General features: G+C 46.3%; 1 protein-coding gene and 1 non-coding gene across 2 annotated transcripts in view; one reads left to right on the top strand and one right to left on the bottom strand.

Annotated features, from left to right (window-relative positions):
• The window catches only part of LOC124711508 (nuclear pore complex protein Nup88), a 529,721-nt gene that overhangs the window by 265,143 nt on the left and 238,120 nt on the right, over positions 1–26,458 (top strand). Inside the window, exon 2 of the mRNA XM_047241622.1 lies at positions 8,410–8,579. Coding sequence (XP_047097578.1) covers positions 8,410–8,579 — 170 coding nt within the window. The remainder of the gene's footprint in view (positions 1–8,409; positions 8,580–26,458) is intronic.
• On the bottom strand, positions 7,713–7,787 carry Trnat-ugu. The gene has a single exon. It is a non-coding gene; the product is annotated as a tRNA-Thr (tRNA).

The raw sequence follows: 26,458 nt of genomic DNA, 5'->3' as shown, positions 1-26,458 counted from the left end.
CATACAATATCTAATACATTCTAGCCAACACCTGCCACCTAATATGTAAACAAAATTCATATTTATACTGCAGTATTTCTTTACTTTGTTCAACTTATTGGTAAGCCAATACTTCACCGTCAAAAGGACGCCTCCTTATCCAAGAGGCCATTTTGTAGACGTGCTTCGCTGTGTGTCTGAGGACTTCTCTTTATCTATTGAGGCTATAGTAAACGTTAACCACAACTGTCGGCAACGCCCTAATCTGAAATCATACTTTCTGTGTGCGCACCTAACACCGTTAGGCGTGTATGCATTATTCCTGTAAGAGTCTGTAAACTGTTTTAGTAGGATGTCGCAATCTGGGTTATAATATCATAATTCTTCCAACACAGATGCTGCAGCAGACACATTTATTTTATTTCCTTATAATGTGAAAACCAACTCACCCAGTCTTGCATCGTTTGGTACTAAGAATGCCAGGCAGAGGTCGTCGGGATAGAATCTAATATGGTTCCATTCCTGTTTTTTTTTTTTTCCTTAAAAAGAAAATAAGAAAAAGAAAAAAGCCCTGAAGAGCAATCATAGGCTGTAAACAGTTTCCTTTATTTAGAATTCGCCTTTCCTTTCCTTTTAAAATATGTCATGTACACTACATTCTTACACACAGATGTTACACGTAAATGATTGGTACTTAACCTCACTTTGATGTTTTGAATCTTTCTTAGACTCTAGACCAAATACAAGAATACCTTGGTAAAACTGATTTGCACATTGAAACAATTTATTTTCAGCTTTATGTTGGCTCTCCAACGTTGGCTCATCTTTAATTTCACATAGTTCAGCGGCTTGTTGTGATTTACTGTATGTTATAAACTTTCGCCTGTTACGTCCGTTATAAGAACGGCATGTAAATCCAGTTCAGTCATATCCTTGAACTCTAAATTTCCCCAATTTATTGCTACAGGCAATACAAACTTTCTCAAGAGCGCCTTACTCTTCAGAGTACGTTTCAGATGCCGACCCTTCATTAGTAATGCGCGCCAACAACACACAGGCAGCTTTCATTTTCCACAGTTTCTAGTTTCATCAGTCTTTCATCTGCCATAGATGAAACTGGGCATTACAGAATATTTGACTTAAACGTATTAACTGCAAATTTGTTCACTTGCTAAATCACGATGGACAAGGTTACGTAAATCACATAACTGCTCATAGCTTATGGAAAATTATCTTTTAGCCATAGCTCGAGGACGTCACACCACAGATCCAAATGTTCATGATGAAGTTCTGAGACGGCGATGGATTTTTTTTTTTTTTTGTCGTTGTTCGCACGTTTCTCACAATATTTGTTAAAATGTAAATTTCCTAAGCTGCTATGTTTTTTCATCTTCGGGAAGTCTGGTGAAAACATTTCCGGACTGTAGGGAGGATGCGGCAACACTTCTCATCTGCATTCACGCAGTTTTATGGCTACAGCTTTGCCGTTAGGTGGGCGAGCGTTGTCGCGGGAAGTGAGTGGCGCAGCCTCGAGCAACTGAAGAAATTCCGAAAGAATGGAACCACATTCCGGACTTCGTGAATAAGAACTGTGAGGAACGCTTTCCAGAAAATTAAGGTTTTCAAACTGAACAAATATGGCATTATGAGAAGACTGTCTGGCCTTTATTTACATGGAACTACAGAAAAGATTCAATAATGATGATAATACAGTAATCCATCAGAAAAGTATTGACAGTAGGTCTTAAAACAGCAGTACACACCTATCGAGTTTGTGTGTGTCACAAAGACAGAAGCAAAGGACCAAAAAATCAAGTGTGTTACGTTCTGTCGACAGCGGGGTAGGCAAACGTATAGCGTAGCGTCTGTTGGATAAGGAAATCGACCACGGCCTGTTAGATGGGTCTTAGCGGTAGCTAGGGTGATTTAGGGAGTTATAGAAAACCTAAATCTAAATGGCTGTATGGTGATTAGGGATGAGAAATACGAGGGTCATTTCGCAAATAATGCGTAGGTTGGTGTTACTGTGGATTGTTTGATCACCAACGAAAATTACGTCTACGTCTACATCATACCACCTAATGGTGTGTGGCGGAGGGTGCTGTCTGTACCACTGTTTAATCCCTCCAACCCTGTTCCACTCGCTAATGGTGTGGTTGTAGTTAGGAGCTTGAGGAAGAAGCATGTGTTTTTGTTTTTTCGGTTTATATTGTACGATAAAATTTGGAAGAGAGAGAAATGGACCCTGCAGGGGTGTCGGCTACTGTGCCTGTTGAAGACCAGAAGTCGTACATCAAGATCGAAACTTTACGCGGCAAAATCCCTACAGAAATCCCCAGTACATTAAGTGAAGTTTATGGTGAGTTTACAGTGGACCATAGTACAGTTTCACGTTGGGGTAATCGTTTCGTGATGGTCGTACGAGCTTAGACGATAATCCAATACCCGAAAGGCCAAAAACGTGTACAGATGAACGAAGTGACAGATGCTCTTCAAGAAGATTGCAGTGCGACTTGCGAGAAACTTTCTGAAGCCACGGGGATACCCTTAGTATCAGTATTCCGTTACCTTTCTCTGGAAGAGCTTTCTACCACCGTTACCCAAGCCCTTTAATAGGCTGGGGAATCCAGAAGACAAGGACATATCACATTCATAGGGACTGTATCAGGTAATGAATGCACTGTTGTCTTCAAATCAACCGTCAGCGTTTTCTTCATTCCTAGCCTGGCTGCTACTCTTTTATTGTTTTTCATAACGGGGCCGAAAGAAAATAATGTCGCATAGACGCTTGTGTAGGCGTGACATTGTCTCAGACGATGGACTTGCCACTCGCGAGGAACAGAGTTCAAACCACCGCTAGAGATGGCGGCTGTCGCCAAAAGCCACAGTCAACATTTCGAATGTGGTGTTGCACTTTATTGCATTTTTCAAACAAAAGTTAGTGCAGTTTCTCGATCCATCTTTTTGGAAAGTAAAAATTCGCGGAGCCCTCGAAAACACGTATAACCTTTTCGACTGTCAACAGTAAACCAAATAGTCAAAAAGCTGAAAATGCAAACATATACCAACAAGATAAAATAAATTGAAAATCGGATGCATAAAGCCCGCAAACTCAAAAAAAAAAATTCCTTTACTTTTTGATCACACTTTGTATGTCGGGTAAAAGGAAGACGTCGAAGCGATTCAGAGGCGTGCTGCTAGATTTGTTACCGGCAGATTTTAACATCAAGTGAGTTCTACAGATATGATGCGGGAACTCGAGTGGGAATCCCTGGAGGGAAGAAGACGTTCTTTTCGGAAAACGCTATCAAGAAAGTTCAGGGAACAGTACACGTCGCGTATGGAACGCGAGAGAAGATAAAAGAAATCAGGGCTCGCATGAAAGAATATAGATAGTCGTTTTTCCTTCGCTCCATTTGCGAATCGAACAGGGAAGCTGTGGTACAGGGTACCCTCCGCCATGTTCCGTATACTGGCTTGCGGGGTAGCTATGTAGATACAGAAGTAGAACATACGTAGGTAAGTATCGTACGCCGAGAACGAACCAGATGTACTGTTCCTCACAAATCTGTAGGACCTCCTTTTAGTGTTCACCGGCCAAATATGGCATTGTTTGCGCCGTAGTAAGCAACTTCCGCACATTCGTTCTTGCGATCAGCGGCTTCAGGGCATAAGCAAGACCGCGGAAAGAAGAGTTAGCCATTCGTCGGAGCGTTGTGTGCAGCTGAGCGGCAAGGAAAGTCCTCTACGAAAGCTTGCAAGAATGTGTGAAAAATCGTTCCTTGCAGTAGCCTACAGTTTAGTGTTCTGTAGTGCCTGTCACCTAATGTATTAAGACTAATAATAAACGAAATAAATTACATAACTTTCAGTTTTTGAGGAATTTACTTGAATCCACACCGGTCTAGGTTATTCATGGACTCTCTCTCACTCGAGATGAGGTACTTTGCTCAATCGATGAACTAGACGAATGCCAGACGATTCCCTCTACATCGCTCTGACGGAATACTTTCATCATCATCCACGTTCCAAGCCTACTGTCGTCGTTGACGTGACGTTGAACTCGAATGTTTCTTCCTTCTTTGTCTTCCACAATATCTCTTACATAATCATGGTTAATTAATCCAAAATCTACTGGCATTACCTGCAAACAGTTAGCTTGTTGAAGCAAGATGCAGTAATGTAAGCGTAGTAAATATTTTCGACTACCAGATACTCTATGTGCCTGTTTCATAGGCTTCGCTCAACTCGATGCTTGTCACTGCATTATCTTCCAGATATGTCACTAGATGGACAAAGATGAATTACGTTGAAAGTGTGTATTTTGGAGACTGTGAGTGTACATAGCTCATATGCGACAAAAGCACAGTAGTTGTTTTTCATTAGGTCTCCACACACAGGTTCGCCGTAGGTGTCGTTCCTGTATTCGTCAGTGTAACATCCTGTTGTTTCTGCTACTCGTTAGCGGCGTATTTATTAAGCTAAAAGTGACACAAAAAAATGAGGGAGTCGCGTCCCTGGTGAGAGCGTGGTAAATATAATTAACTAATTATTATAATGTATCATTAGGGGAGAGAACTGAGATGCGTGGCGGGCGGCACGCCCACGAAATACTGTCACAGTAGAGAGTTTATAGTTTTCTCATCACGAAATGCACGAAAAACATGTAGTTACTAGTCGCTGTCCGGTGTCATCTTGCAGGCATTAGTTACTGCTAAACAGACATCGTCCTAATTAGTCTGTTACCATATGGAAGAAGTTAACAAACTTTAAAATTCACAAACGAAGGAGAATACCGAGAATGATCGATTCAAGCTGAGATAATTCAGAACAGTTGCAAAATTAACGTCATTAGTGACAACAGCAGTGTCAGTTCGGTGCCATACACAGCAAATAAGCATTGGAAGTAGATTTGCAAATCACATATTGCCACTAGGGGCAACGTCTTAGAGAGACGGGACTGTCTTTCCTTCCTTTCTTGCTGCCTATTATAAAGCGGATACCAACTTTGGGGCAATATAAGTTTTCATGATATCACATAGTGGTTTAGAACAATACACATACGCTTAATTACTCTTTGTGGTTTTCAGAACAATGTTACTTCGTATATCCCACCTAAACAATTCAAAAGTAAGATCAATACATTGTGCGGGAAGGTCACTCGGAAAACTGGAAATTCTAAACAGAAAGAGGATGGTGTGGTTACTGAAGAATATGACTAAACAAAATCTAGTAGTACATACATAGCAAACAGATTTAATCCTCAATTACTAAATCTAATTTTACATTTCGCGCGTCATCTTCCCACTCATCCCACGATAGTTCGCCCCATTCTGGACTGATTACTCCGAAGGAGAATTTAGGACAGTTTGTAGAAGCATTATACGACCTGATGATCATGCATTTCATTGAACCGCATCCTAAAGAGCCTCCCGCTAAGAATTAATGGCGCTCACTGTTGGTTACAAACCAGTATGGCTCGAAAGTGTCGTCGGGTGCCTTTTCTCTGATTTTTCAGAAAATTTATTAAATTTAGTTTGTGAACGACGGGTTCTGTTCACATTGTGCGTAAATAGTACAAAACCAAAATAGGTTCCAAAACACTGGTTTTTTTTAATTTAGTGGAATAGTTCTTGTAATGTGTTCATTATGACGATAATACCAGCAAATGGTTATGCGGCATTGGTTACTGGGAAGCAGAGGCACTACCCAATTATAAATACATCACTACTCCACCTTACGTAGATTCAGATATTTTCTTTTTGCTTATCGACCAGTGTTGGCCGGTAAGACAAGTGGCTACAACAAGCCAGATACAGCTATGACCGTTAGAAGTCAACGATACTGGTGCAGTTACTGTTACAGCAGCTGCTCTAAAACACAGTCAGAACGAAACAAACCGTGAAGTTACGGACTACCAATTGCAAGGACGGATATCTGGCATGTGAAACGCATGTCATATGCTGTAACTGGGCTGTACATAAAAAGAGATAAAAAAATCTGTTTAGCTACCCCATTTTGCCAACCCGTGTATTTACATCTAATCTATGGTTAAGTACTCCTACTTTTATACTGTATCTTGTAACTCGTTATTTTGAATAATGTATGTATTGACTGATACAGTGCTGTAGCATATCATTCGGAAAATGGCCGACTCACGTGTTTGCAGACGCCGAAAATTACACGTAGGGTCAAATTACGGTTTTCGTGTTTCGAAATGTAGTTAACAGAAAGCTAATAACGAAGAAAATATGACGGTATTTGGCCAATTAAAGATGGATGAGAACCCGAAAGGTGACTTGTCATGAAGAGAGCTGTAAATAATGTGTCTAGTAATTCGATCCAGAGCCACAGAACTCAGCAATCATTATCGTAGGTACATTAAACTTATACGTATACGTGAGCGACTGTGGTAGTCCACATCTACATGATACAATTCACAATTAAACGTCTGACAGAGAGGGTTCATCGAACGACCTTCAAGCTATTTCTCTACTGTTCCACTTCCGAACAGTGCATGGGAAAAAGAACACTTAAACCTTCCCTTGAGAGCCTTGATTTCTCTTATTATGATGATCATTTCTCCGTATGTAGGTGAGCGCCAACAGAATATTTCCGCAGTCCGAGGAAAAAGTTGGTGAATGAAGTTTCATGAGAACATCCTGCCGCAACGAACAACGCCCTTGCTTTTTAATGATCGCGACCCCAATTCGCGTATAATATCCGTGGCACTCTTTACTCTATTTCGCGATGCACAAAACGAGCTGTCCTTTTTGGAACGTTTTCAATGTCCTCCGTCAATACTATCTGATACGGGTCCCACACCGTGCAGCAGTACTGTTGAGGAGGGCGGACAGGCGTAGTGTAAGCAGTCTCTTTACTATTGTAATAGACCTGTTGCATTTTCTAAGTGTTCTGCAAATCAGTTGCTGTCTTTCGTTTGCTTTCCCCGCGAAATTATCTGTGTGATCGTTATCCTCTATGGTAACCCCTAAGTATTTAGTTGGGTTTACAGCCTTTAGATTTGTGTGTTTTATCTTATAACCGAAATTTAGTCGATTCCTTTTACTACTCACGTGGATAACTTCACAGTTTTCTTATTTAGAGACAATTACCACTTTTCGCAACATACAGGTATTTTTATATGAAGATGGTATATGGCAGATTAAAACTGTGTGCCGGACCGAGACTCGAACTCTGGACCTTTGCCTTTCGCGGGCAAGTGCTCTACCAACTGAGCTACCCAAGCACGACTCACGCCCCGTCCTCACAGCTTTACTTCTGCCAGTACCTCGTCTCCTCCCTTCCAAACTTTACAGAAGCTCTCTTGCGAACCTTGCAGAACTAGCAATATCCTTTCTTTCAGGAGTGCTAGTTCTGTCAGGTTCGCAGGAGAGCTTCTGTAAAGTTTGGAAGGGAGGAGACGGGGTACTGGCAGAAGTAAAGCTGTGAGGACGGGGCGTGAGTCGTGCTTGGGTAGCTCAGTTGGTAGAGCACTTGCCCGCGAAAGGCAAAGGTCCAGAGTTCGAGTCTCGGTCCGGCACACAGTTTTAATCTGCCAGGCAATTTCATATCAGCGCACACTCCGCTGCAGAGTGAAAATCTCATTCTGAAGATGGTATCTGTTCTTTCGGATATGTCTTGCAGCTTCGAAGAATGAAATTGCAATGAAATCCAGACCTTTAGCTGCTTAGAGACGTCGATAAATATCAACGAGGACAGCTGAAAATGTGTGTCCCGACCGGGACTCGAACCCGGGATTTCCTGCTTACATGACAGACGCTCTATCCGACTGAGCCATCTAGGACATAAAGGATAGTGCGACTGCAGGGACTTATCTCTGGCACGCTCCCCGTGAGACAAACATACCCAACATACTGTCCACACACTACATTTGTAGTGGCCATGCCCACTACACTCATTACTCGCGGCAGTCAATCTACCGATTTTGTAACTAAATGCGGGGTTTTTTACTGAGCACAGAACGACGCGTTTTGCTACAGGCATGCAACATAATTTTAAAAGGGAGGGCCGGCCGCAATGGCCTAGCGGTTCTAGGCGCTGCAGTCTGGAACCGCGCGACCGATACGGTCGCAGGTTCGAATCCTGCCTCGGGCATGGATGTGTGTGATGTCCTTAGGTTAGTTAGGTTTAAGTAGTTCTAAGTTCTAGGGGACCGATGACCTCAGCAGTCCCATAGCGTTCAGAGCCATTTGAACCATTTTAAAAGGGAGGAGATGATGTCTACCCAAATACTTATTATCCGAACTTCGAGCGACTGTGCTCAAATATAACTTGCCTGTGATGATGTTTGCTTAAAACGGTAATAATGTTGGCAAACTCATAATAGAGAGAGTAGCAGTTCGCAAGCCAGAAGAAAGATTGTCAGTGCGATGTTGTGAGATTAGTGTTTTGGTGGTGTTGTTGCAGACGCTGCAGCCGACAGACCCTCCGATCCACGAGGTGGAGCTGCTGCGGTCCAACCAGACGGCGACGCAGCTGGCGCTGGTGGGCCCGCACGGCATCTCGGTGCTGGAGCTGCCGCGGCGCTGGGGCCGCGGGGGCGGCTTCCTGGGCGGCAAGCCGTCCGTCACCTGCAGGTAGGGAGCAGCGCAGCGTGCCACTGTAGGTAGCCTCCTGTCAGCCGGTGGCCGGTTGCTGAACGAAGGCTCGTAGCTGAACTCTTAAGGCGTCCTCCCACGGGACCTGGAAACGTTCGCGGAAAGGGAGCTGGTGACCTCACAGCGTGGAATTCCACGTCCCGTCCCACTACATTGCGAAGCGTGGGAGGAAGAGTCTGCCGTGTCAGATTTTTGCCTCGTGGAGAGGAACATGGCCAGTGAGATGCGACGTCTGTTTTACGCCGCAAGCAGAACTTAGGAGACACCACATTCACCGAGCGAGGTGGCGCAGTGGTTAGCGCACTGGACTCGCATTCGGGAGGACGACGGTTCAATCCCGCGTCCGGCCATCCTGATTTAGGTTTTCCGTGATTTCCCTAAATCGTTCCAGGCAAATGCCGGGATGGTTCCTTTCAAAAGACACGGCCGACTTCCTTCCCCGTCCTTCCCTAATCCGATGAGACCGGTGACCTCGCTGTTTGGTCTCTTCCCTCAAGCAGTGCAATCCAACACGCATTCTATTACGTCATACTGAGCTGAACTCCGTGTTTGGTGGTTTTTTGCACTGTCCAGTCACGTCAATGTGACCACCTGTCAAAAGACTGATTAATCACATTTTGCAGCCGGCCGCGGTGGTCTAGCGGTTGTAGGCGCTCAGTCCGGAGCCGCGCGACTGCTACGGTCGCAGGTTCGAATCCTGCCTCGGGCATGGATGTGTGTGATGTCCCTAGGTTAGTTAGGCTTAAGTAGTTCTAAGTTCTAGGGGACTGATGACCATAGATGTTCAGTCCCATAGTGCTCAGAGCCATTTGAACCATCACATTTTGCAGCGCCGACTTCTGCGAGACTTGCAGAAAGGGAGTCATTTGTCGTTCTGGAAGCTACAGACAGTGATGTGGAGCTATGCCGACTTCCATTGCCGTGGTCAGCTGCGCTAGGTTTCTCAGCTTAGGATCCACATGGCGCGATCGAATTGGTCCCACAGATTCTCAGTTGAGTTTAAATCCGAGAGTCTGGTGGCCAGTGGAGTACGGTAAACTCACCCTGTTACTCTTCGAACCACGCACGTACACTGCGAGCTGTGTGACACGTTGGATTGTGCTGCTGGTAGACACCATCGTGTCGAGGAAAAATGAACTACCTGTAGGGGGGGGAGTGGACATGGTCCCCAAGGGTAGATGCAAACTTGCGCTGCTCCATTTTCCTTTCAGACATTTTATGCTGTACACGCCAACGGTTATCTGTCCGATGGAAGGTAAAACGTGATTCATCTGGAAAGGCCACCTGTCGCCACTCAGTGGACGTCCAGTTGCGGTAATGGCGTTCAAATTCCAGCCTTCGTCGGCGATGAACAGTACTCGGGAAGGATGCATGAACCAGGCGGTTGCTGCTGGGGTCCATACGGAGCAACGTTCGGTGAACGCTCGTTGAGGAAACACTTGGTTCATCTTGGGGGTCAGTTGCTCAACGTTTGCACATCTATTCGCGCGTACACATCACCGCCGTCGTTCATCTGTCATATGGCCCTTGGTGCACCACGCTTGCCTCGGCGCCTGTTTTGATAACGGCATTTTGCCATGCACGGTATACTTTAACCACTTTCGCACATGAATAGTTTACAGAATTAGCTGTTTTGAAAATGCTTCCACCCTTGACCCAAAAAAATATTCAAATGTGTGTGAAATCTTATGGGACTTAACACCTAAGGTCATCAGTCCCTAAGCTTACACACTACTTAACCTAAATTATCCTAAGGACAAACACACACACACACACACACACACACACACACACACACACATACACACACACACACATACCCATGCCCGAGGGAGGACTCGAACCTCAGCCGGGACCAGCCGCACAGTCCATGACTGCAGCGCCTAGACGGCTCAGCTAATCCCTCGCGGCACCCTTGACCCAAAAGCCAATGATCATGCCCTTTTCGACGTCTGATAAATAGTTCCGTTTCTGCATTACAAGAATTACCGTAAGAGAAGTTTCTGAGGATGTCGGCATATCGGTTGGCTCGTGTCATGCAATTTTTTCGTTTTTTTTTTTTTTGGCGCGAGACGTATGTCAGCGAGCATCGCTTAGGAGCTCTTGAATGACATCAATGATGATCCTGATTTGCTTAAAACTGATGACGGAACATGGGTTTACGGTTATGACATCGAAATCATAGCCCAATCGTCGCAATGTAAGCATCCCGGAGAGCCAAGTCCCAAAACAGCTCGCCAAGGTCGATCAATTTCAATTACGCTGGCGTGTGCATAATGAATTTTTGCCTCAAGGTCGTGCGGTTAGGAAGCAGTATTACCGTGATATTATGCACCGATCTCGAGAAGCAATACGCAAAAACGTCCGGAATTGTGGAAAATAATTCATGGCTTTTGCATCGCGCTAATGCACCTGCTCATTCATCGTTGCTTGTGAGAGATTTTTTGGCCAAAAACAACCCGACAGTCATGCCTCAGCCACCATATTCACTAGATTTGGCCCCCTGAGACTTTTTCCTGTTCCCAAAACAGAAGAGACCTATGAACGGACGAAGATTATCAATGACTGAGGAAATAAAAACTGCATCGTTGGAAGCACTCAAGGCTGTACCAAAAAGTGCGTATGAGAAGTGCTTCGAGGATTGGAAGAAGCGTTGGCACAAGTGAATTGTAACTGAGGCGGATTACTTTGAAGGGGACAACATAAATATTGATGAATACACAAATATTTTTTTCATAAAAATATAAAGTCACCTTACTTTTTGAACACACCTCGTACATATGAATGGTGTCTGTTCTGTAAGACATGTCTAACAGAACAGACACTACTCGTGATGGCGTCGCTGGTGGGGAAAGAAAGAGAAATGATGAGTGGGAATTGACTTCAGCTGCATAGGACATTGTGGCAATGCAATGACGAAAGTTGAATATTAATGCCGGGATCGGGCATGTCGGTCAGTACAGACACCACTTACATGAGCGCGACAGCTTCGTGGCGTTTATTTCAGAATGGCTCTGAGCACTAAGGGACTGAATATCTGAGGTCATCAGTCCCCTAGAACTTAGAACTACTTAAACCTAACTAACCTAAGGACATCACACACATCCATGCCCAAGGCAGGATTCGAACCTGCGACCGTAGCGGTCGCGCGGTTCCAGACTGTAGCGCCTTAATTTGGACGGCGGACGCTGCATTGGAACATGTGATAAACTGAGAATTTGGATGGGACGGAGAGGTGTCCGGATGACCGAGGCGGTTAAGGCAACCGTTCTAGAGAAGCAGAGCATTTGGAGTCGAGTCCCGGGCCGGCACAACTTTTCAGGTTTGACCACTGCATTTCGGCAATGCCCTGTCCAGCTGGACGTCAGGAATTTCCCACAAATCCTTTCCCCCTTCCTTCCTCATCCTCTATTTCACATAAATTATCAGTTTCTCACAGTCCATATTTCGTATGTGAGAATGTCGGGCGATTCGACCGAAGAAAAACTGTTTTGAATTTCATCGATCTTCGTCTAAAGTCTGTACGTTCGGGCGATGAGATCGGCTGCAGTGTGGCCGCGCACGCAATGGCGCATTAGTTTGAAATGGTTGGCCAGTGTCGGTCGTCGCCGGAATTCACCGATGTGGGTGCCGCTGTGTGCGCATTCTAAGAGATTGGCGCTTCTGCGATCACTTCTAGCAGTAGATTCAACTGTTCCCTCAGAACTGACTGAAGATACTGCCTAACCGATACAGGTATTTTAATTCTGCATTACCGGTATTTTTCGATGTTTGTTTGGTCTCAATTATAACAGGTGTTTTATAATTTTTACTAATAACCGATTAAAAAACCTAAATATCTATTAGCGATAGAAATAGCGCTAACTTTTTTTCTTTTTAAATTTACCGTTATTTTAAAAACAGGAGTAACTGTTATTCGTAAAATGTCCATTTATTTGAAATAATGCGTTCGTTATTATAGAAAATGAGAAAATCTGTCAGTGCTATTTTAATAACAATACCGACAGAAATGAGCAGCAAACATGTGGCATAAGAATTAGTACAGCATTGCTGAGCCAGTAATGTCCCTGTTGCCCTGTGTCGTGGCTTGAGGTACGCGGGGACACGCAGTTTGCAAGACCTGCCTCCTCCTGGTCTGTACGACAGTTACTCGCTGTCGTCGCCTCACACCCGTTGTGTATTGCAGAACGGTACCAACCCAAATTTGGAAATATTTCTATGAAGTGATGTAGCAAACTAGTGTAATGATTCATTTGTTTTAAAAGATTTATATACCATTTTTATGAAATAATAAAACTGGAAGGAAATTACGGTAACATTTAAAATTGTAAACCTAACAGCAATTCATTCATAGTATACAGTAAAAACAGAAAGTAGCAGGTCTGCGCCTGTCTCTACGTAATATGCCTTTATCTGCTTGTACGGCTTGGAAACCGTCGAAGTTCTTCAACCTCAGTTTTTAGCCTCTTGGACTGATTATTCGTAATGTCCAAACAGTATTAGGATCCCCGATTGCAACATGATTTTTGAGCAGAGTTTCTAAAAATTAGAGTCAGTAAAAGAACACTGATGATTTTTTACATTATTCAACCATTTACCACTGTTCCAGAAAAGCAGCGAATGGTGGACACACTTAAGTTTTCTCTTATTGGCTTCTTTAATAGAACAGTTTGATTCTGTATATTTTTAAGCTGAGGGAGTCAAAATATCTCAATCTTCGTTAGATTTCTACATTTGTTACAGGAAATAATAGGAATAAAAAGCAAAAGTCTTGTTATTTCAGAAACCGAATATTTTGAACGATTTTAACAGTCAAGCTGGTATAAACGAAAACCGGTTGCTTCAGCGATAGCCGCCATCTCTGATCTCCTGTCGCACCCATAATTATTAGTCAAACATCGAGAACTATCAGACTCGCGTGGCCGTCATATAATAACTCAGGGTTAAAATGGGCGCGGATACTGTGGCGGTTCTGGTGTCACTGATTACGCCGGGCTCGAAGAAACGTGCAGCGTGTACTGTCTCAAAGGGGGGCAGAAGTTGTGTCGATTCCGGATGCATAACAGCAGTCCGCATTATCCTGTGCGGGGCGCCTTAAGATGACTCGCTCTCCGGGCTCATTCACACGTAGGAAAGGCGCGCCGAGGAAACGGCTACATATTATTTAACATGCATAACTGCGGCGCCTCGCTAAGTTTCGTCTGTACTGGCGTCGACTGCACGAGAGGGATTGCGGTCGCGCTCGGGCCGAGAAAATGCTGCGCAAAGCATTTTGCGGTGGCGGTTCGTCTGCCGTTGCGCGTGTTTGCGTCTAAGTCCTCTCCCTGAGAGAGAAGGCAAGTGGGAGCTTAGCCCGCGGCGGTGCCAATTGTTGGCAGTGGGTCGGCCATGTCGCCGTTGCGCGGACTGGAAATTGCCCCGTAATGAGCAATCTTTCTAACACCCGCAAGCCCGCCGGAATCCCCTATATTATAAGAGCTTATGGCAACATTAAAACAATATTCCCAAGTCCAATAACGGCGATTACATAATCCGGCGGCCAGACTTTGCTTCGCCCCCGGCAGCCTGCTCGCCCGCCTTTTCGCACACGAATACAAAATAAGTGCCGCCCGACGCTCTAGTGTAAACGCCTTCGTCGCCTTGCCCCCTCTCCTGACCCCCTTCCATCCCCCAAACAACCTAACCACGCCCAATCCGCCTCCTTCCGAGCTTCGCGACTTCGCTGGCATGGCTTGCTGGTGGAGCATTTAATGGCTTTATGCAGATATTAGCACTCCAAAAGAAATGCACACTATTTTTTTTTAAATCCATCTTTTATTCTACATGTTTGAAAGTTTTACGGTGTGTAGATACATCTTTAGGAACAATATTTTCATTTCTCCGCATAATTTCCATCCCTCTCAACTGCCTTACGCCATCTTGGAACCAGCACCTGTATACCCGCACGGTAAAATTCCGGATCAACCTGTTTGAGCTACTGTTTGGCAGCGTGCACAAGGGAGTCATCATCTTCAAACCTTGTTCCACGAAGAGAGTCCTTCAGTTTCCCAAAGAGAAGATAGTCACATGGAGCCAAGTCAGGACTGTAAGGCGGGTGTTTCAGTGTTGTCCATCCGAGTTTCGTGATCGCTTCCACGGTTTTTTGACTGACATGTGGCCGTGCATTGTCGTGCAACAGCAAAACATCCTGCTTTTGCCGATGTTGTGGATTGGCAAGAGAGCCAACCCACTATGAGAGGAAGCCGAAAGGCACGCGTTTTAGCTCACGCAGGCTGGCGTGAGGTCTGGAACAGGACAGGGAAATTAGACTTTAGCAAAAAACGTACGTAGCTGCTGGAATACTTAACTTTAATCCATAAATGGTGAACATCGCTCTTGACGGTACATTACTCATAATCTCAATAGTAATTGGTAATGGCGCCTTGCTAGGTCGTAGCAAATGACGTAGCTGAAGGCTATGCTAACTATCGTCTCGGCAAATGAGAGCGTATTTTGTCAGTGAACCATCGCTAGCAAAGTCGGTTGAACAGCTGGGGCGAGTGCTAGGAAGTCTCTCTACACCTGCCGTGTGGCGGCGCTCGGTCTGCAATCACTGATAGTGGCGACACGCGGGTCCGACGTATACTAATGGACTGCGGCCGATTTAAAGGCTACCACCTACCACGTGTCTGGCGGTGACACCACAGCCGATGTGGTCGAACACGACTCAGTCGAGCTTCAAGTTTCTTCAGTGTCGTCACATATGCATCAGAATTTATGGTGGTTCCACTTGGCATGATGTCCAGTCCAGAAGCAAGAGTCCTTCGGAATCGAAAAACACCGTAGCCATAACTTTTCCAGCAGAAGGTGTGGTTTGAATTTTTTTTTCTTGGGTGAATTTTCATGATGCCACTCCATTGATTGCCTCTTCATCTCTGGTGAAAGGTGATGGAGCCATGTTTCATCACCTGTCACAGTTCTTCCAAGAAATTCATCTCCACCATTCTCGTCCTGTTCCAAAAGTTCGCTGCATACCGTTTTTCTTCGAGCTTGTTTCTTTTTGAGCCACCACTGTCAACATCCTGGGAACCCACCTGGCACAAACCTTTTTAACGCCAACACTTTCAGTATTCTGCAAACGCTTCCTTCCCCTATCTCAACGTAGCGTGACAATTCGTTCACATTGATGCGTCTGCCAGCAGTCACCAGTTCGCTAACTCTCTGCACATTGTCTGGAGTGTGTGCAGTACGAGGCCTGCCGCTGCGAGGACAATCCTCAATATTGCCGTGCCCGCTTTCATCACGTAACCTGCTTGCACACCGACTAACTGTACTGCGATCGACAGCAGCATCTCCATACGCCTTTTTCAACCTCTTGTGGATGTTTCCCACTGTCTCGTTTTCACAGCACAGGAATTCTACGACAGCACGTTGTTTCTGACGAACGTCAAGTGTAGCAGCCACACTGTGACGGCGCCACTCATGGTAACAGGTTGAAGAAAGTTTGAAAACAAGTGGGAAGGATGTATCTACACACTGTAAATCTTTCACACATGCTGAATGAAAACTGTATTTTTTTTAAAAATAGTGTGCATTTCTTTTGGAGTGACCCTCGTATATTGCAAAGTGGAAGTAATTTTCTACCTTCTGAACAATTCTTTAGCCATCGCCAAAGAGAAGTGTCTTTATGTGTTTCTTTCCTGGTACTACCTGACACTTCGCTTTATTTGTATACTGAGGTGGCAAAAGTGATGGTATACCTCCTAATATCGTGTCGGACAACGTTTCGCCCGGGGTAGTGCAGCAAGTCGACGCGACATGGACTCAAGTCGTTGGAAGTCCCCTGCAGGAATATTGAGCCATATTGCCTCTGAAGCCGTCCATAACTGCAAAAGCGTTGCCGGTGCAGGATTTTGTGCACGAACTGACCTCTCGATTATGTCCCTAAAACGTTCTGTGGGATAATTATCGCGCGATCTGGGTGGCCAAATCATTCGTCCGAATTCTCCAGAATGTTCTTCAAACCAGTAGCGAACAGTTGTGTCATGTCGCACAGTCGTCCATAAATATTCCATCGTTGTTTGGGAAAATGAAGTCCCTGAATGGCTGCAAATGGTCTCCAAGAAGCTCAACATAACCATTTCCAGTCAGTGATCGGTTCATTTGGACCAGACCACCCACTCCATTCCATGTAAACACTAACCACACCATTACGGAGCCACCACCAGCTTGCACAGTGCTTTGTTGACAACTTGGGGTCCATGGCTTCGTGGGGTCTACGCCACACGCGAACCATATCGCCATCTCTTACCAACTCATACTGGAACTCATCTGGGTAGGTCACGGTATTGCAGTTGTGTAGTGTCCAGCCAATATAGTCACGAGCCCAGGACTTTCGCTGCAGGCCATGTCGTGCCCCCAGCAAAGGCACTCGCGTCGGTCGCCTGTTGCCATAGCCGATTGACGCAAAATTTCGCCGCCCTTTTCTAGCGGATACTTTGTCGTACGTCCCACGTTGATTTCAGTGGGTATTTCATGCAATGTTGCTTGTCTGTTAACACTGACAGCTCTGCACAAACGCCACTGCTTTGGCTGGTTAAGTGAAGCCCGTTGGCCACAGCGTTGTTCGTGGAGAGAGGCAGCGTCTGAAATTTGGTATTCTCAGCACACTCTTGAAACTGTGTACCTCGGCGTATTGAATACCCCAACGTTCAAAGTCTCGTAATTCCCGTACTGCAGCCACAGTCGCGCCGGAAACCTTTTCACATGAATCACCGTAGTACCAATGACAGCTCTGCCAATACCTTGTGTAATCGATATTACCGCCATCGCTATATGAACATTTCGCTGCGCCGGCCGGTGTGGCCGAGCGGTTCTAGGCGCTTCAGTCTGGAACCACGTGACCGCTACGGTCGCAGGTTCGAGTCCTGCCTCGGGCATGGATGTGTGTGATGTCCTTAGGTTAGTTACGTTTAAGTAGCTCTAAGTTCTAGGGGACTGAAGACCTCAGATGTTAAGTCCCATAGTGCTCAGAGCCATTTGAACCATTTCGCTATCCCATAACTTGTCACTTCGTCGTACTATGCGTTTAGGAATTACTATTGATGTGTTTGTATTTTGTGTATTATTGTGTTAAAATCTTATTCTAAATTGCGCTGTGTGTTAAAAAATCTATGTTATTTAGTAACAGATTTAACATGGCACATGGTACAGTAAGCGGCGACTATTATATCATAAGAGGTGTTTCTTTGGTTTGATCTGTGTTCATGTCAGACACTGCCTAAATGGATCGTTTACGCATAGGTGCCACGCTGTGAAACGCAGAAGATCACCGACGGTCGAGCAGACTCCGCAACCAGCGTCCTTACAACTCTGCCGCAAAGGGCAGATTTCGCCACAATCTTTGCGCTCGTTTATCGCTCTACACGGAAGATCGCAGGGAGCGGTGTGCTCATCACTAATTCGAATCATTTTTCGGTCCCCGCGGAGAGGCGCGGGTCGCTCGCAGAGACAGACGGGGGCACGACACGCGATGTAAAGCCCGCTCAGCCATTTATCCGCGCGGCGCCGCCGACACTAATTTTTCTGCTCGCCCGCGACTGTTCGCGCGGCCCTGCCGGGCCCGCGCCGTTTGCTTTTACTCTAATTGCAATCAAGAGCTATTAACGGGCTGCGCAATTAAATTAATACGGCTAATATGCATATGTTTTATCACTATTTTCGTGTTTTTTATCTGATTGTGGCGTGTCGGGCCGCAGTAAGGGCGCGACGCGTCTCCGGCGAGCACGGAACGCGACAACACCCAGCGCGCGGACGTCGACGCCGCACGCCATAGTGCCGAAGCGTCGCGTGTGCCGGTAGCGGCCACTAAGCGTGTTTACAGTGATGCCGATCGGCCTAAAAAGTTACTCCCTTCTCCAGCCAGCCAACCATCCGCCGACGCCCTCAGGCGAACACGCCGCTCACCCCCCAAGGAAAACGCTTCATTCGTTACGCATTCGATTTTTAACTGATGAAACAAAATACATGATGTTTCCGTAGGAGGGTGCAAAAATTTAACAGGAGATAGATGATGCCCAACTGAACAATTTGAGGTAGGGAACCTGGGATTGGAAAATCCTGCTTAAGTAGTTAACAGGAATAAAATCACATTATTGTGTACCTTTTTATTTACGTTAGTTAACTGCAAATACCATCATTGGCACAGTGAACATACCAAAATATGCTGAAACTGGCTGCGATCAACCTCAATGCAAGCATGATATCGGCGAACAAGGTTGTGTTTCGAATCAGATCACAGGCAGCTACAATTCCGGCAACTAATTCCATCTTCGTATCCACTTGGGTCTCATGCACAAGTGGCTTTAGATAAGCCCATGGAAATAACAAAAAGTATTCAGGCCAAGTAACCACAAAGGCCATGGAATAGGACCTCCCATTCCAATCCAGCGACCAGGAAATACTGTACCGGTACTGCTCCCACGTATTGTACTGTACGTCTATGAATAGCGCTGAGTAATGAATGGGTCTGTCGTTGATTCATAGCACGTTGTGTCATGGGACAATGTAAATACGATACAGCAGAGCCACCTTATGGACAAGTACAGTAAACGAAACCTGCATCATGAGTTCCTAGTAGTCGTGCTCGTCCTCCCTGTTTCGTTGCAGGAAATAAAGATTGTACATGTAAATAAACAGCGCATTACGTGTAAACGTGTACGCATGTTAGTTGTAAATAAGCTGGAAAGCACTAGTGTTAGACAAAGTGGTAGACAAGCTTTCTTCCATTATCTCCTCAACCTATCTCTCCGACCTCAGGTTCCCCACCTCAAATTGTTCATTGAGGCGTTCTCTGTGTCCTGCTACATTTTAGCACGCTATTGCGGAAACACCCTGTATATCCGGATGATACAAGATGTGACTGAAAAGTTCGGTGAATGGTCTCAAACAATAAAGGAAGTTTAAAGAAATTACCTTTACTGGCCTTCAAAGTAATCACCGTTAGCTACAACACACTTCCGACATCGGCTGTAAAGCTCTTGGAAACTCTCAGCGTACGCCTCTTCTCGGTTCGCTCGAAACATCATGGTCACACGCTGTTTGATATACGCATCATTACAGGAGATACTCCTAAGAACTGGTGCTATACCGGGGATGAGAACTGTTGCTACGAATACGATCGAGAGACGAAGCGACAGTGAATGGCATGGTGTTCATCGTCTTCGTGGTGGATAAGACCTTTCCTGTCCAAAAAGGCGATGAATCTCGTCTTGATCTTAGATTTTCTCAATAAGCTCTTTTCGGCAGGCGGGGAAGACGATGAACACCGTGCCATTGACTTTCGCTTTGTCTCCGTGTCGTATTGGTAGCGCCAGGTCTCACCTACTGCAATGATGCGATTCCACAAGAAGCGTTTACTAAAAGTCTGCAACAGCTTTACAGCCGATGGCAGAAGTGCGCTAGTGTAGCTATTGCTGATTACTTTGCGGGCCTGAGACAATTCACCGAACTTTGCAGACGCGCTTTGTACGAGGGTTGGAACTTAAATAGTGGCAACTATTTATTCACAACCGATACAAAAGAGTTACATGTTCGCACCTGTTACGGTCCTTCAAAGTAGTCACCAGCGTTGTGTAGAACCCGTTGCCAGCGATGTGGAAGGAGTAGTATACCGTTGGCAGAGCCTCTTCTGTATATGGTGCGAATGGAGTGGTCTACTGCCTGTCGAATCTCTGGAACAGTTCTGAAGCGAATGCCACGAATTGGTTCCTTCATCTTCGGAATCAAATCAAAGTCACAAGGACTTAAGTCCGGGGAGCATAGTGGATGGCACAGTACTTCCCAGACCCATCGACCGAACAGAGTAGCCACAGCTTGCGCTGTATGCGCTCGCGCATTGTCGTGCAAAATGATGGGTGGGTTGCGCAGAAAGTGTCGCCGCTTCTTTCGCAAAGCTGGTCGCAGGTGATGAGCCAAAAACTAACAGTAATACAGTGCATTGATGTCTGCCGTGGAGGAACGTAATGCGTTAGGATAACACCATCACAGTCGTATACGAGAATGACCATAACTTTGGACCGCTCCATTCGCACCATCAACAGAATAGGCTCTGCTAACGGTATACTACGCCTTTCACATCGCTGGCAACGGGTTTTACACAACACTGGTGCCTACTTTGAAGGACAGTAACAGGTGCAAACATGCAACTTTTTTTGTATTGGTTGTGAGTAAATATTTGCCACTATTGAGGTTCCAAACCTCGTATTTCTCTCGACATTATCACAGACTTTTATTCTCGCCGCAATCATAAATGATCTCGATATTTCGATATCCGTTGATACGTCACCAGTACAATTGACTTCGCAGATAATAGTATACGCCGAAGCGGATATATACAATAATAATTACGTGTGTAGATAAAAGTTTAATTTACTTATGCAGTACAAGCGATCGATAATTACGATTATTATTACTTAGTCATTGTTATTACTCATTCAGAAACGAGAGTGCTGCTGTAGTGGTCTGAATACAGTAAAAGTAAGGTGACGTGATTGAGGTTTGAACCCAAAACCATTGGTACGACGATCTAACGCTCTACCAGCTTCTACACGGAAGCTATACCTAACAGTGACACACATTTATGCTTTTCATGTGCTGCGTAGTTTTGGTGTTACTTTTAATTAACGTTTACACCCGTTCTGCTTGACGGCAGCACATAGTACGAACTAAATCGGAGTTTTGGTTGGTACTCTATCGACATACGACGTTTGATACTGAGATCTGGGTGTTAGAGTAGGCCGTGGCTTGTCACCATTGGCAATGGAGCTTGCTGCAGCTTCCCTACTTTAGCATCAGTGGAATGGAAGGGGATAACACGTTCGTCGGAAGGCCTCCTACACTGACGGCTGTACCTTCCGCTGACCGGCAGAACGGGCTGCGTCTTAGCTGTGGAGGAAGGGATGGAGGATATTCCCCCTTCGCTATTAGACGTCAGGCGGGCGACAACCGAGGCAAAACCCGACCCGGCGACGCGCAGGCCCTCGGCTCGGCAAGAAGCGGCGGCTGCGGCTAAGCCCGAGACGAGCCTCCCACGCAGTAACCAATAAAGCGACACTGTGCCTGGAGGGGAGGGGAGGGGAGGGCACTCCCACTCACCCGCCGCTGCTTAATATCGCCCGCGTGCCATTACCGCAGACCGGCGGCAAACAGCCGCCGCAAGCGGCGCCAACGGCCCTGGCAACAGCGAGATACGTCCGTCTTAACATAATAAACATTAGCAAAAATCCATGCTTTAAGCTTTGATTCGTTGCGCGGGCGGTTGGCGCGCGCCAGATAAGAAGCGCCTCCTCGTAAAACAAAGTCCCCGTGCCGCGGCGCCTCCTTACCCTCACCCGCGCGCGCCTTGCTTAATGTTAACGACGTTTCGCTTTTAATCTCCCGCGCCGCTGTTAACCGCTCCCAGACTCCGCGCCGCTTCTCGCCACACTAAATATTAGCGATCTGCGGAGGCAGCTAAGGCGCCGCCGCAAAACCTGCAAATCCGATTTGCCCGCCGCCGCTTCTGCCACGCACCTCGCTCTGCATTGCGACAACTGCGCGGCTGACGTCAGGCTGACGTGTCGAACTTTGTTCCCGTAATTACCACCAGTTTTTACTGCTGGCCCCAGTAGAACACGAATCGTGCACGTTTTTCTTTCGTGTGAACTCATCTACTAGCTTTACTGCGTTACCATCGATGGATTAAAAACTTACACATTTGCGGAGCGTACACTCTAAGCAACAAAAACAAAAATCAAAAAAAAAAAGAGAGAAGAAGAAAAGACGCGCCATGAAGCAATTATCTGAAAGGGACGAAATTTGGTAGATGCGATGTACATTTACAGACGAATAAATGGTTACAAATTTAGAAAAATTGGATGATCTATTCAAGAGAAAGACCATCGCAAATTGAGCAAGATAATAACGCGTTGGTCCGCCTGTGGTCCTTAAGCAAATAGTTATACGGCTTGACATTGATTGACAGAGTTGTTGGACATCATCCTGAGCGATATCGCGCCAAATTCTGTTGATTGGTCAGTTAGATCGTCAAAATTCTAAGCAAGTTGGAGGGTCCTGCCCACAATGCTCCAAACGCTCTCAGTTGGGAAGAGATCGTTCGACCACGGTGGCCAAGGTAGGATTTGACAAGCACGAAGACAAGCTGTAGAAACTCGCACGAAGTAATGGCCGCTATCGACAGGGGATCTCAAGTTGATTCCGTATTTCTAGATTTCGGGAAAGCTTTTGACACCGTTCCTCACAAGCGACTTCTAATCAAGCTGCGGGCCTATGGGGTATCGTCTCAGTTGTGCAACTTCCTGTCAGGAAGGTCGCAGTTCGTAGTAATAGACGGCAAATCACCGAGTAAAACTGAAGTGATATCAGGTGTTCCCCAGGGAAGCGTCCTGGGACCTCTGCTGTTCCTGATCTACACTCCTGGAAATTGAAATAAGAACACCGTGAATTCATTGTCCCAGGAAGGGGAAACTTTATTGACACATTCCTGGGGTCAGATACATCACATGATCACACTGACAGAACCACAGGCACATAGACACAGGCAACAGAGCATGCACAATGTCGGCACTAGTACAGTGTATATCCACCTTTCGCAGCAATGCAGGCTGCTATTCTCCCATGGAGACGATCGTAGAGATGCTGGATGTAGTCCTGTGGAACGGCTTGCCATGCCATTTCCACCTGGCGCCTCAGTTGGACCAGCGTTCGTGCTGGACGTGCAGACCGCGTGAGACGACGCTTCATCCAGTCCCAAACATGCTCAATGGGGGACAGATCCGGAGATCTTGCTGGCCAGGGTAGTTGACTTACACCTTCTAGAGCACGTTGGGTGGCACGGGATACATGCGGACGTGCATTGTCCTGTTGGAACAGCAAGTTCCCTTGCCGGTCTAGGAATGGTAGAATGATGGGTTCGATGACGGTTTGGATGTGCCGTGCACTATTCAGTGTCCCCTCGACGATCACCAATGGTGTACGGCCAGTGTAGGAGATCGCTCCCCACACCATGATGCCGGGTGTTGGCCCTGTGTGCCTCGGTCGTATGCAGTCCTGATTGTGGCGCTCACCTGCACGGCACCAAACACGCATACGACCATCATTGGCACCAAGGCAGAAGCGACTCTCATCGCTGAAGACGACACGTCTCCATTCGTCCCTCCATTCACGCCTGTCGCGGCACCACTGGAGGCGGGCTGCACGATGTTGGGGCGTGAGCGGAAGACGGCCTAACGGTGTGCGGGACCGTAGCCCAGCTTCATGGAGACGGTTGCGAATGGTCCTCGCCGATGCCCCAGGAGCAACAGTGTCCCTAATTTGCTGGGAAGTGGCGGTGCGGTCCCCTACGGCACTGCGTAGGATCCTACGGTCTTGGCGTGCATCCGTGCGTCGCTGCGGTCCGGTCCCAGGTCGACGGACACGTGCACCTTCCGCCGACCACTGGCGACAACATCGATGTACTGTGGAGACCTCACGCCCCACGTGTTGAGCAATTCGGCGGTACGTCCACCCGGCCTCCCGCATGCCCACTATACGCCCTCACTCAAAGTCCGTCAACTGCACATACGGTTCACGTCCACGCTGTCGCGGCATGCTACCAGTGTTAAAGACTGCGATGGAGCTCCGTATGCCACGGCAAACTGGCTGACACTGACGGCGGCGGTGCACAAATGCTGCGCAGCTAGCGCCATTCGACGGCCAACACCGCGGTTCCTGGTGTGTCCGCTGTGCCGTGCGTGTGATCATTGCTTGTACAGCCCTCTCGCAGTGTCCGGAGCAAGTATGGTGGGTCTGACACACCGGTGTCAATGTGTTCTTTTTTCCATTTCCAGGAGTGTATATACATGACCTGGGTGACAATCTGAGCAGTTCTCTTAGGTTGTTCGCAGATGATGCTGTAATTTACTGTGTAGTAATGTCATCCGAAGACCAGTATCAGTTGCAAAGCGATTTAGAAAAGATTGCTGTATTGTGTGGCAGGTGGCAGTTGACGCTAAATAACGAAATTGTGAGGTGATCCACATGAGTCCCAAAAGAAATCCGTTGGAATTCCATTACTCGATAAATAGTACAGTTCTCAAGGCTGTCAATTCAACTAAGTACCTGGGTGTTAAAATTACGAACAACTTCAGTTGGAAAGACCACATACATAATATTGTGGGGAAGGCGAGCCAAAGGTTGCGTTTCATTGGCAGGACACTTAGAAGATGCAACAAGTCCACTAAAGAGACAGCTTACACTTCACTCGTTCGTTCTCTGTTAGAATATTGTCGCGCGGTGTGGGATCCTTACCAGGTGGGATTGACGGAGGACATCGAAAGGGTGCAAAAACGGGCAGCTCGTTTTGTGTTATCACGTATTAGGGGAGAGAGTGTGGCAGATATGATACGCGAGTTGGGATGGAAGTCATTAAAGCAAATACGTTTTTCGTCGCGGTGAGATCTATTTACAAAATTTCAGTCTCCAACTTTCTCTTCCGAATGCAAAAATATTTTGTTGAGCACAACCTACATAGGTACGAATGATCATAAAAATAAAATAAGAGAAATCAGAGCTCGAACAGAAAGGTTTAGGTGTTCGTTTTTCCCGTGCGCTGTTCGGAAGTGGAATGGTAGAGAGATAGTATGATTGTGCTTCGATGAATCCTCTGCCAAGCACTTAAATGTGAATTGCAGAGTAATCATGTAGATGAAACTCTCAGTGTGTGCGGGCGGGTATTATCTTGCTGAAGCATAAACCCAGGGTAGCTCACCAAGAAGGGCAACAAAACTGGGGGTATAATGTCTCGACGTACCGCAGTGCTGTAAGGCTGCCGCGGGCAACAATCAAAGGGTTCCTGGTATGAAACTAAATGGCACCCCAGACCATTACTCGTGACTATCGGGCTGTATGGCGGGCGACAGTCAAGCTGGTATACCAGCACTGTCCCGTCCGTCTCCAGACACGTCTTCGCTGGTCGTCGGTGCTCAGTTTGAACCAGGATTCATAACTGAAGACAGATCTACTGCAGTCAATGGGATTCTAGGTCAAAGTGCCCCACACCACTGCAGAAGCGCTTGTTGAAGTACAATCGCAGTCAGTGCTAGGGGCGTTGTGAGCTCAGCCCCCTTCTACGAGCCGCCTATCAATGATCCTTGTGCTCACTAAGCACCATTTGCATGTCGGATCGATGATAATGATGAATCCGGGGCTCTGAGTGCCTCTCTGACCATGGCTCGGGCCTCATGTTCTGTCTTCTCTCTAGGTCGATCATTTCCTTCTTGACGCTGTGATCGACTATGATTCATCTACCAGGTGTAACGGTATGAAATGAGCGTTTTTTTGTTAAAATGAAACACTAATTTTGAATTGAAAAGTAAAAACATTTTATTCAAAGCACTGACCATTGCTTTCTAAACATTTTGACCACTTTTCTGGCAATTTGTGGACACCACGCCAATAGAAATGTTCGTCTTTTGAAGTAAACCAATCAGACACCCAATTTTCGACTTCTTCGTAGGAATCGAAGTGTTCCTCAGCCAATTCGTGTCCCATTGATGAAAACAAATGGTATTCGGAAGGGGCCAAGTCTGGTGAATATGTCGGGTGGGGTAGCAGCTCCCAGCCAAGTGTTTTGATTGTATCCTGAACCAGTTTTGCTTTGTGCGCAGGTGCATTGTCGTGTAAAAAATTACTTTGCCATGTCTTCTGGCCCATTCTGGTCTTTTTTCGATCAATGCATAGTTCAAATTGACCATTTGTTGTCTGTAGCGATTAGTATTCACAGTTACACCGGGTTTCAAAAACTCATGATACACGACACCTTTCTGATCCCACCAAACACA

The sequence above is a fragment of the Schistocerca piceifrons genome, chromosome 8, assembly GCF_021461385.2.
Source record: "Schistocerca piceifrons isolate TAMUIC-IGC-003096 chromosome 8, iqSchPice1.1, whole genome shotgun sequence".
In the NCBI taxonomy this organism is placed as follows: Eukaryota; Metazoa; Arthropoda; class Insecta; order Orthoptera; family Acrididae; genus Schistocerca; species Schistocerca piceifrons.
The sequence above is the reverse complement of the archived record's forward strand: the minus strand, read 5'-3'. Positions and strand labels throughout refer to the sequence as shown.